The sequence below is a fragment of the Monomorium pharaonis genome, chromosome 6 (assembly GCF_013373865.1).
Source record: "Monomorium pharaonis isolate MP-MQ-018 chromosome 6, ASM1337386v2, whole genome shotgun sequence".
NCBI classification, from domain to species: domain Eukaryota; kingdom Metazoa; phylum Arthropoda; class Insecta; order Hymenoptera; family Formicidae; genus Monomorium; species Monomorium pharaonis.
In genome coordinates this window covers 14,657,674-14,670,783 of record NC_050472.1, presented here as the reverse complement: position 1 = coordinate 14,670,783, position 13,110 = coordinate 14,657,674, and the positions used below count along the sequence as shown (strand labels likewise).

At 31.3% G+C, this 13,110-nt stretch overlaps 1 protein-coding gene across 3 annotated transcripts in view; it reads right to left on the bottom strand.

Moving 5' to 3' along the window:
- Window positions 1-6,268: 6,268 nt before the first annotated feature.
- Window positions 6,269-13,110, bottom strand: part of LOC105835795 (regulatory-associated protein of mTOR) — a 134,323-nt gene continuing 127,481 nt past the window's right edge. For 2 of the 3 annotated variants that reach the window (XM_036288885.1, XM_036288887.1), the window contains 2 exons: window positions 7,875-8,157; window positions 6,269-6,947 (listed from right to left, as the gene is read on the bottom strand). In XM_036288885.1, the coding sequence (XP_036144778.1) occupies window positions 6,758-6,947; window positions 7,875-8,157 (473 nt within the window). In that variant the 3' untranslated portion in view covers window positions 6,269-6,757. The remainder of the gene's footprint in view (window positions 6,948-7,874; window positions 8,158-13,110) is intronic. The other variant, XM_036288886.1, reaches the window with a different exon arrangement.

Below are 13,110 nucleotides of genomic sequence, written 5' to 3'. Positions count from 1 at the left end.
ATCCCGGCTGAGCAAAGTCCGCGTAGAAAATTCGGTCCGTTACAAAATGACTAAAATAACTATCGAAATTTAAAATGTAGTCACTCAAAAGTAATTAAAAATCTTGTCAGATTTTTTAAATATTTGTACGTTTTTAATATTAAAAAAAGAAACAGGACAAAAAAAGGTCAATGTGCAGACCGTGTTAGTGAAAATAAGTGAATATAAGGTCGCCGATTATGAATTTTAACTCGAATTTAAAATGGATCCAATATGACGACCAGTTTTTGAAAAAAAGGGCTAATTTCCCAGGTAGCAAGGTGACGTTAATACGACGTCAATAATTCGTCATTTAAGGTCGCAGACGTCATGTTACCAAATTAAAACGTAATAGTAACGTCATTTTTTGACTTATTAATTACGTCAGTCATTTATCCATCCTACAACGTATTTCCGACGTCATATTCTTGACTAATTAATAACGTCAGTTAATTGATCATTTTACGACGTATTAATAAGATTTTATTAGTGACTAATTACTGACGTTAACTATAATTCTTTGTAATAATTGACGATTTGACCTCAAATGACAAATTATTGAGGTCTAGTGGACGACACCTTGCTACCTATAACTATCATTATTTAAAGATTGGTTAATAAACAACATTATTAAAATTAATATAATATTTTATATAATTAATACTATTAATATTTTAGAATCATCCCAGGCAGCACATAATATTTATGATAAATATTTATTAATATTTATTAATATTTATTTTTTCAAAATATTATATAAATATTTTACACATATTTTATATATACGAAAAAAAAATCTTTATTCAACATATTAAAATATAAATTAAATATTTTATATAATATTTATGATAAATAAAAGATAAAGATTTGTATAAGTAATATTTTGTGAATATTTATAAATATTTCATAAATATTTTTATAATATTTATGATAAATCTTTATGATTTGTCAAATCTAAGACCACAAAAATATTTATAAAATATTTAGATAAATATTTATAAAATATTTAGATAAATATTTATAAAATATTTAAATAAATATTATAAATATTTTATAAATATTGCGTTTTGTCTGAGGTATAATTTAGCTTTATCAAAAGAACAGAGCAAAAACATATTTCTATAAGTTATTCCACATGTTATTTTGCATATGTAAAAATCAGAAAAAAAACTGTAAATTTATATTTATTTATAAAAATATTAGTTAACTACAAGTTTCATGTTTCTCGCATCTATTGAACTGATCTATAACAAATATGTATTCATGATCATCAAGTGTTCATGGATCATCACAAAGGGCTAAGTAGCGTACGATCTTCGAAGTCAAGCAACGTCGACGGCGGTTCAGAGTTGGATGGGTGACCGCGGAAGTTAGGCAATTCCAAACGTGACTATGGTGTGGTGGGTCGTGATGCTTGTTGAGAAACAAAGTAGATTTTTTTTTACGTTATAATTATGTTATTTCGATATTTTCATAATGCAAGTACTGCATATATAGGACATGTACCCGAAATATTTTCTAAAACGTCAAAATAACGGCTTTTACTACCTGGGATAGTCATAAAAATGACGTTAAAATGTCGTCTTTATTAAATGTAACCTAAAAACCTATGTTTTTTCATAAAAATAACAATAAAATGCCGTCAAATTTACGATACTAGCTTCTTGAAAATGACGTCAATAATATGAAAATAATGACGTATTTTTGACGTCAATATATGACGTCGTTAAGATGAGACAAATGTACGTCAGTTTTACGACATTTAGACGTCATTTTATCTCGACATTATGACGTCTGGTTTGTCATAAAATGACCAAAAAGTGCCGTCAATTAGACGTCACCTTGCTACCTGGGTTATTTGAATTTGGGTATTTTTTTTTTTTTTTACGGAGGAGCGGAGATGAGGAAAGAAATGAACGAGCCGAGTTCACATACAAATTTCACTCTTTACTCACAGTCGAAGCGAGGGGCGAGCCGACTCTCAATATAAATTTTCGGAAATCTTCCTGTCGTCCGTTATGTCTGCCACTGTGATCCGAAACGGAAAATCTTGCCAAGCTTCTTGGTCGAAGCCCTCGCGCGGTCGGAAATCTTGCGCGCGATTCAACGGCGGTCTGATGCGTGAGGCAGAGGACGATCGCGAGAGAGAATCGGCCACCGACTCACGAGCTTCGATAAGCGCGGGTAGCATAAAACAATATCAAAATGAGGCGGAAAATTGAGTCGAAATACAGGCTTGTACTGACCGGCTAACTTTTGAGGCGAACGGAACAGCGAGTTTTTTTGAACGGATAACTCGTCGCGAGCAGAACGGATTGCTGACAACGACTATCCGCGGAGCGAAGTATTGTCAGCGCTAAGCTTCGAACGACTGGTTCAGTACAATCCTTAGCGCGAGGTCTCGAAAAGATAGAGATGTTAGAAGGGGCAACGCGAGCCTGTTTTCACATGATTTTTCGTCGAGAAACTCCACAGGAGTTGAAGGGCGCGTGACAATGTCGTGACGACGCCGTGTGGCCCATCGTGATCGACGGCTCGCAACACGAATGATGCCGAGATTTTCGTGAGGCCGTCAGAATCCCGAACAGGCTTTTAGGAATGTCCAAGAAAGTTTTAGGAATGTCCAATTCCAGAAATCTCCAAAAGAGAAAAATCTTCGATAGTTTTACCTTATTACCCCCACTGTATGCTTCTAAAAGGAAGTTCTTGCCGTCGGAGATTTTTTCTTTCGAAGATTTAGTGGTACGCATGCACAATAGAAAATCGCACAATTCACACGGAGCTTTCAAAACAAAAATTTGAATTAATTAAACAATTATTTGTGACATTAACTTTAATAATATAATTATTTATAAATATACATATATAATTATACGTGAGTAAATTAAAATCTGCAAGTCGATTGGCTACACATTTCCCGGACCACGAACTTGGACCAAGTTCTAGCATCGCGGACATAAGGCTTTAATCTCAGAAACTATTGACCTAGAGTAGAGGTTACAGTATAGATAGAGACCTCTAAAGTTATTCGAGTCAAGTAATAAAAAGATCTAACTTTTTATAGATCAAGATCATAATTTAAAAAATCTAGATCAGATCAAAGATTATCGTAAAAAAAAGATCTTTACCAGATCAATAGATCATAGAGGTTGATCTAGATTAATAATCTAGATCATATGATCTAGATTGTTTACAACACTGCTTATAATATTCTCCTGTTGAAAACATGAATATGTTCTTCTCATTTAAGATCAATTAAATATTTTGTTTATGTACTTTGATACATTTTTCTCAAAACATCATTTTGAAAGCCATAGCTATAAATAATTCATCGTTTATTTAATTTGAAATTTTAAGTTATAGCTATCACACAGCATTTATTTAAAGTGCTTATTATTTATTTATTTTTATATTTATTCTTTTACATTTGTTTTTCAAAAATATTATTTTCAAAACAGTATTTTTAAAACAAAATAATATTTTTTTATAATTGTCTTTTTAATAAAATTTACATTGTATTAAAAAACACATTTTTCAACAAGGTTTACTCTTTAAATAATAAATTTTATTCTCTTTAGAATCTGATAAAAATAAATAAAACTATAAAATGCTATATTATAAAGTATAATACGTAAAAGATGTAGTATAATAGGACTCCAGGCAAAGGTGTACATTGAAAAATATAATCTAAGTTTTTTGTGTGTAGAAAACAAATTATTTTTGTTTGCACCATGTTACAGTATTTACAATATATTTATCACTACAATAATAGAACCGACTTTTGCTTGTATAACATCAACATATGCACTCTACTCGTATTCGTAGCTTAGCAGTAACTTGTTTTACATATTATGCATCATAATAAAGTTAAATTGCTTTCTGTTCCCTGCGGTTGTGTGTTAATACGTATTTCTCCCAAAAACGGTAACGACTTGTCGAGAGTGGAAGAGAACAAACTTTTTTTATTAATAACATACTTAAATGTTTAAAACATGTTGTTATTTCATCCGATACAATTACGCTTGATATCGCAGACATGCAATCGCTAACATTTTTTAATAATTTTGCCACATATTAAATTAGAAGAGAAATTGCGCTAATTCCTGAATATATTATATCAATAGTCAGTACGATTTGCAACTTTCAATCGGATTTCTAAGTCGACGGCCATTGCCTCCACACGTTGTTGGTAACAACATGATAGCAACGCCCATCGTGCATAACCTATGATGCTTTGTTTCAGAAACGTAATAATTTAATTTGTGAATTAAGTATTGCAGATTTCTATGAGAATTGTGTTTTAAGACCGATAAATATGCGGCGCGCAATTCGCGTTAAAACAAGTTAAAAATTGTAAAAAGTTACACAAAAATTATTATTAGACATCAAAAACTGCTTTTCTCAAAAAACAGATCTTCTCTTCTTAAATTAATCACACATTACAAAATCTAATAATTATATAATCTAATAATTTATTTTTTTTAATTGTTTTTTATTTGCAGCTTTTACCTTAGTTACGCACATCGGCAAGCTGTTGTTTTTACATGATCGGCAAGGAGTGGTATGATAAGTGTCGACTTAGAAATCTGGCCAGAAGTTGTAAAAAGTGTCAATCACCATTTTATTATGTATAATTTTTTTTATGTATAATGTATAATTATCGAGAAGTTATTGAGAAAAAGAAATTATACTTACATTTTATACATGATTATGTATAATGTATAATTTCATAACAGGATATAAATTTTTAAAACTCTAAAAAAGTAAAAATCCAAACGATGTAGTGCTATGTTATAATTGTAATGTGTACAATTAAACATGTGTAATGAAGTAAGATAAATTTACGTAATAAATTAGAGGTTGCACAATTAATATAAAAAATATTATGTACCTTCCACTCTTCTCTTCTATTATATGATTTTCATGCTTGTTCATTTTTATATGTGTTTACATTATACAGTAAGGTATTTATTGACGCTGCAAAAGTTTCTTGAGAAATCCTGATTTACAGAAATTTTATTCAAAATTCCAGGTAACAAAGAAACATCTTTCATACGACTTTGAAATAAATTTGTTTCATTAATTTATTTATACTTTTTATAACATGTGTTTCTTAATCAAATAATCACAAAAAAAATTACTTAAGTTTCGAATGTTAAATTTAAAAAAGTATACAAATGTTAGAAAATAATATAGCTAAATATAGTATGTATATAGCGATTTGTTTGTAATGCGCAAATCTAGCCAAAAAGTGCAAAATACAAAAAAATTATTAAATACACCAATTTAGAACGGCTTATTGGTACTATTTTTTACAAAAACTTGTGTCTTACACGAAAATGTACATCAAAGTATATATCATATTTATTATTGTTAATCAAAATTAAATTATCAAAAAAAAATCGAAGAAATAATTAGTATCAGAAAAAAATTTTAACATAAAATTCCAAAAACTTCTCTAAATATCAATAAAATCCTGTGAAACTTTATTTTTAAAAGTAAAAAATTTCAGGTTTTCTCAGTTTTTCTCAGTAGTAAATACTCTATGAATTATAATTGAAAAAAATCTTCCTAGTTGCATATATCTAGATCAATGAATATTGATCTACAAATATTGCACGATATACACGGTTTTTAGCTAATATTGCCACATTAAATAAACATATAAATATAACAAATAATTTTTTTCTCGCAACTTCTATTGCTTACAAAATTATATTTATCTAAGCAAAATTTGTACGATATCGATAATGGTTAAAATTATTCAGAATGGAATTACGTTATTTTAGAAACGCGCGCGCACGTGAAAGAGAAAGAGAGTGAGAATGAGAGTGAGAGTGAGAGTGAGAGAGAGAGAGAGAGAGTGAGAGAGAGAGAGAGAGAGAGAGAGAGAGAGAGAGAGAGAGAGAGAGAGTGTGTGTGTGTGTGTGTGTGTGTGTGTGTGTGTGTGTGTGCGCGTGCGCGCGCGCGCGTATGGTAGAAATAATATTTAAAAATGCAAGATATTATATTACATATATCAACAAACAATATTGACATACTCACTCGAGTGATAATTATCACCTACGTAGCTTATAAAAATGCTTATAATGCAAGCTGTATTTACACAGCCATACCGTGATTCAGTAATTAAAATATCTTCGTTACATCAAGATCCGTATAGAAACAGCTTAATTTCTGAAAGAGATATTACATGGCACAATAGTCGCAATTATCTCCGTATATGGATCTATCGTATATGGATCATTAATTTTTTTCTCGTTTTTACATAAACTCGCATTAATCTTTTATCACAATGCACATATATATTATTACGCATCAGCATTTTCCGGGACACCAAAATTCCGTCAACAGTTGCCTATCTTATGCATAAGAGTCATGCGATAGTCAATCGTACATTATTCTTTGGTCGCCTCGAAATACTTTGATTAAAAAAACCTCATTCTTATTTTATCACACAAAAGCTACAATTAATGTTTTCTTTCCATCCTTTGTGAAATAGCGGACAGAGCGTCGATTTTTCTAGCACAAAAAAATAGAAGGAAGGAAGGCTGCTTTATGATCATCACAGGAATTATTTTCGTAATTCTCCCGCAGAAACATCAGGGAGAAGCAAAAAAGCTATAATTTCATCGATAATATTACAACGCACAAGGGCAAACGCAAATAAAAATGTGCAGGCGCTTTTATAAATTTACAAAATTCTACAGAAATTTTACACGAGTTCTATCTCTAATAGTCATCTGCGTGTCTCATACACCGTGAAAGTACTGTCCACAAAACCGGCCGCCAAAGCCACTCGGTATGGATGGAAACTCAGACAGCTTACCGGACTAAGACGTGTACCCATAAATCCTTCATGAAATTTTATCGTATTGAGGTGTTGTCCCGATGTATTGCAAACACTAATACAATGATTCGTGGTGCCACTAAAAACAAAAACAATTTTTTTCTAACAGAATATAAAAGAAAAATGAGATCGTTAAAATAATAAAAAAAATTATAGTTGATCTACTATATTATACTACGGCAGGATATTTACGCAAATTTTATTGAGAGTTCTTAGTTTTTGAAATGTATTTAAAATTTCAAATAAAATTAACAAATTTAATTTAAGGAGTTTAATGCAGATTTGAAATAAATTTATTTTTAAACATAAAGATAATTTATTTTATTATTACTTAATGTTCTTTAATCATACAAAAAAGACATTTGATTATTAAACTTGATAAAGTAACCTGAAAAAATAATATAAATTAAATGGCATAATAATGATCTATTCGCGAATTTAATTTATCACAAACACAATATTCAAAAGATTAAATACACAACGGTAATTTAGATTGATGTTGTGTCTTTTATTCACTGTTTTTTTAAATAAAACTATTTAATGTATTTGTTGATGTTGACTTTATTACGTTTATCTTTAAATTTAATTCTTCTGTATTTAACTTTGAATCAAAATGTTAGTCAAATTGTGTTTTTGTTCACTTAGGACTAAAAATAATTCGATGAACTCATGAGTTACATAAAAATATACATAAATGTACATAAATATACATAAATGTCATACTTATTGTTAATTAATTGTTAACATTTTACATTATAAAGAAAAAAATGATAAAAGAAAATTTTATCAGAAAAAAATAAAGAAAAACAGAATTTAAATTTAAAAACAAAATTTAAAAAATTTCTTCGAGTACAAATAAAATTCCAGCAAAATTCATAATTTTCAAAGCTAAAAAAGAAAAAGTAAAAAAAATCTACGTTTTTCTAGTTTATACTGATAGTAAACACATAGTTATATTGACAATAAATTTAATAATATTAAACAAATAATTTTTAATTGTGTTTACCAAGCAAAAATGTCAGCTATCTCGTGCACAGCCAACGCCGCGATGCTCGGTGGTACTTGAATCGTGCTCACAGAAGAATTTTTTCTAAGATCAAAAATTCTTATATCGCCTGTAGAAGATCCAGTCAATAGTTGTTGTGCGGATCCATCAAATTGCTTTAAAAATGTGCCTAATACCCAACCGGTATGTTCTCTCCAGGTCATAATTCTCGCTTCTGCCGGAGGCAATCTTCGATCCAAGAGTCTGACTGACCCATCACCGCAACCCAACGCCATTATTGCACCTGTAAAATAAATCGCAAAAAAATATTTTAAGATGAACATGAGACTTATAAATAATTATATCCTATCGTAACAAAAAATCAAGATTAAATTAATACAGTTTTAAAATATTAAAAAACGTTAAGAGAAAATATCGCCAATAAGAGCCAGCACTAGTTGTAATTGTGCAAAAATTTATTGAATAAACATCATTGCAACATAAACGCAGTTAAATAAAAGATAGAACGTGCAATAAAATTGTATATCAAGTCCACAAACGTTTTGACTCACATTTCGAGTCCTCTTCAGTGCTATCCAATCGCGATTATAATAAAATCAAATTTTTATCATATGTTCGGGCCAGGATACAAAACTGTGAGGCATTTAAGATTAAATTCAATCCGGAACAACAGTCAACTGAACAAATTAAGTCGAAAAAAACAAATTAAGTCAATAAAAAACAAACAATACCGAAACAATTTAAAAAAGAGCTTAAACAATTTTTTCTACTTACATAGAGAACCAGATTGAATTAAAGTTAAATCGTCACATTGTATATGTATAAGCGTTCTGACTTTATTGATGTCGAAAAGCAGGATGAAATGAGACAAACAATTTCGCGGTGTAGATAATGTGTCAGGCACAAAGAAATCGTAGTGGGGGGAATGAAAGAGAGAAGGAAAGCACCATAAAGAATATTATTTAATAAAATCATCACAGATCAATTTGAGTAAATCAGTGTCGCATTGCATGTTAAGACCTTTTGTTTGTTTTTCAACGTGCTAAAGAAAAGTGCCATTATTTCACTATTTCATACATTCCGGAAATTTCAGATAACCATTTTCCGCGTACAGAGCAATTATTGCAATTTTTAAGATTTTTAGAGTAAATTTTTGATTAAAAAAAAAGAAATGGTGGGTGATGGGGCAATTCTGATATCAGATTCGTGTTCAACACGCCAAAATACATAAAGATAGCCTAGTACAGTATTTTGTTCAGACAATTTTTCATTTTTTGTGTGCCTATGTTATTAAACTATTAAGTTAACAGTTAATAACTTCTAAAATTAATTTTATTATATTAAAAGTTACACAAACAAATAAAGTAATTTAGTTAAAAGTTGCATTAAAATTAAATCAAAGGGTAAACCACTAATCAAAGTGTTAATATCTAACTAGTGTTCAATTTTGAGTATTACAGTTGAATATTTTAATATACCTGTTAATGCTATAAGTAGGAATACCTATTAATGCTCTAGTAATGTTCACTATTACATTATTATTATATTACTATTATATTATAATACATTAGTAAAATGTTATACTTTTTTTAAATGTGATTACGCTAAATAACAAAACAATTGCAATATTGTTAAATAACAATATTAGTACATTATTTCGACCGTAATATATTAAACATATCAATGAATTTTAAATCGCCTAACGTCTACATCGGATCTTAGTGATGGATAGAATTCTTTTTTATTAAATTTAATTTTTTTAGCTTTATTTTTAACTGCACGCCGACAGAATTTGTCAGACTTAAGACACAGTAACTAAGCTAAATTTCGATGCTCAAGCGCATCTTACAATGTCCCCTTTCCTACCTTCCCTAAAAAACTGTAAATTAATTTATTGCGAAAAATAATACCTCAGCCGGGGTTCAAACCCGGATCTCTCATCATTCCGTGCGAGCGTCCTAGCCAATTCGACCACCGAGGCATATGGTATTATTCCTCACAATAACAGTATATCCTAAAGCACGTCTTTTTTTAGGCGACGTATAATAACAATATTAGTACATTATTTCGACCGTAATATATTAAACATATCAATGAGTTTTAAATCGCCTAACGGTCTACATCGAATCTTAGTGATGGATATAATTTTTTATTAAATTTTATTTTCTTAGCTTTATTTTTAACTGTGTGCCGACAGGATTCGTCAGACTTAATCTGGTTAAATAAATTTAATATTTTATTTATAAATTAAAAAAAGTAAGAGAAAAGATAAAAACCGAGCATTGAAAAAGATACAAATAAATAAAAGTAGGCCAAAAATAAACAATAAAGTGTAAAAAATAATTCATTCTTAATTCTATTAACCAAATTCAAATCAACAGGACGTTTTGATTTACTTAGTTTCCATTAGCAAACGAGATTAGAGTCTCGTTAACAAACTCTTAAGAGACACTAATTATACAATTGGGACACACAACACAATCACTTAACATACTTGAACAAATCACTTTAGTCTTTATTTTTTACACAATTAAACAAAAAATTTTTATCTAAACATCTTAACCCAGCCAATTGAAGCTTGACAACAACAAAGCAGTCATGGAACTTTTTCACATCAATTGTATCTGAATATCTATAATTTCTTTTATTTCGCTGTTATTTTATTTATATTTATTCCGTTTTGTTATTCACGACAGTACACACATCTCTTCATATTTTTTTATTCACTTAACTGCGATTAATTAACTTATATGTTACACCAATTCATAATGTAAATATGATATGTATGTTTAATATTATCACAACAAAATTATCTTTTTAAAAAAAAAGCGCCAAATATACGCGGGCAAAAAAAGCTCTCAAAAATATATTGTTGTACAAAATAATTATAATTTATTACTACAAATGTATGAAATTTTAATAAAATAATCTTTTCTAAAAAAAAAAAACGATTAATTTTCTCTACAAAAGTAATGATATGAAAAAAATCCGCCAACTATGAAAATGAATGTTCATATGAATTAGAACATCTAATTTTACAAATAATTATTTGTACAAATATTACAAATAAATATATTAGAAAAACAGGAACGCGAGGCAACAAATAACTTACAACAGCACTGCAACTAATAAAACTCGTGTATGCAACTCATAATAAAAAGAATACACGAACTCATTCCTCGTGTAACATAAACATCGTGTCTCTGTGAATAAGTACTGATGCGTGAGGGCAGTAGTGTCTCTGCCGGAAAATGACTCGCCGAACGTAGACTCAATCACAAGCCACGTTTACAAGCGCGACATTCAAACCTTCAACACTCTCCCTCGAGTTGTTTTGTCTTCGATTCCAGGAATTCTGACCATCCCAGACATCTTCAAACACTTCACGTGTTTCGCCTTAGGGAGACTCTTCGTTAAAAATTCGGCTATACTCTCCTCTGTAGACACGTGCCTTAAACTGAACATCGGAGGTTTCTTCGTGCCATATCTCGAAAGGAGTTCGTCCATTAAAAGGACTTTTTCAGCCAATGATTTCAGATGTAGTTGACTGCATTGACCGCTTCAGCTCATAGAAACAAAGATAGTCTCAAACTGGATAAGCAAGCAGCGAGCCATTTCAACAATCGTCCTATTACGTCTTTCCACGACGCTATTTTGTTCCGAATTATCTGCCACCATAAGACGTTCCACGCTCTTTGAGAAATTCGTTCGACGATTTGTTTAAGTACTTACGTCCATTGTCGGATTGAATGCATTTTACTTTTCTGCCAATCTGAATTTCAAACAGAGCGAGGACTTCCTTTATTGCAACTAAAACTTCGCTTTTTAAAAAACGTATCTTGCTCCAACTAGAACAGTCATCTATAAACTCAACAAAATACTTCAACCCACTCAGCGATTCAGCACGCATAAACCCACACACGTCAAAGTGTATCACATTTAAAATGTCAGTTACTGAGACTATGACTACAATCTTTAGACTAAAATCGTTAGACGCCTTGGGAAAAGGTTTCTGGTCATTTTCCCTTTTATATAAACCAAACATTCGGTATCGCTTTCGAATATGACATCATTTAAACGAATTCATCCATGCGTTTAGCCGCTTCCATGTTTTTAACGTTCAGATGTCCAAGTGGGAGTATTCCGTTTAGACACGTAACGATTGGACACCGAAAATTTGGATACCGTATGATTGAATTACACTAGTAAAATATACATACCACACAATTGGACACCGCACAATTGAACATCGCATTATTGGACACCGCACGATTAGACACCGCATTATTGGATATCGTACGGTTGGACACCATACGATTGAGGACGGACACACGTGCGCGCATGCACACACACACACACACACACACATACACACACGCGCGCGCGGGGGGCCTTTGGCCCCTCCTCCCGCAACCACTCCGTCCAAGTCGCTAACCCACGTGCAAACAATTGTGTGTGTGTGTGTGTGTGTGTGTGTGTGTGTGCGTGTGTGCGTGCGTGCGCGCGCGCGCGCGTGTGTGTGTGTGTGTGTGTACATAAAGAGTTCTCTGCACCACATGGGTTTGCAACTTTCCACGCAAAACGAGATGCTTGTAAAAATACGTATACAGGGTGTCCCAGAATAAATCATTTTTATTTTATAGAATAAAAGAGGGTAAAATTTTAAACTAAAAGTTTCTTTACTAATTTTGGTTCAGATTATTATTTACTGAATTAAGGCTCGCGAAAATGGCGCTGGTGAGTGTGCTCTGGAATGAAAGGAGGAAAAGGGAGTATTGAGGAATTTTGAAGATGGGAGATATGGAGATTCGGATAGAGGAAGCAAAAAGGCATTAGAGGAAACAGAGGGAAGACGGAGGAGTTACGAGGAAGGAAGTCCACAGTGAAGAAAGATTCGGAATAAAACGGAGATGACGGTGCAGAAATGGAGTGAAGGTCAGGCCATAGTATAACTAGTAGGGGCACTTCTTGTCGGCACTTTGATCTTTTTGTCTTTGATCATGTGGTATTCCGCCATGTTTTTGGATTAATATCCGTATTAATTGTTTAAGGAACCTGTATTATATTAGTACCACAAGAAGATAGACCACAGGGATGTTCGAGAAATAAATGTTCAAAAAGTATGTAAGCAAGGCGAAAGAAAAATACGCTAATAGCAACTTATTCAGGTATATAAATGAGACACGTCTGTACTCGTCGGCTTCTCGGGACTTGGTATAACCCTCTGTCAGACTTA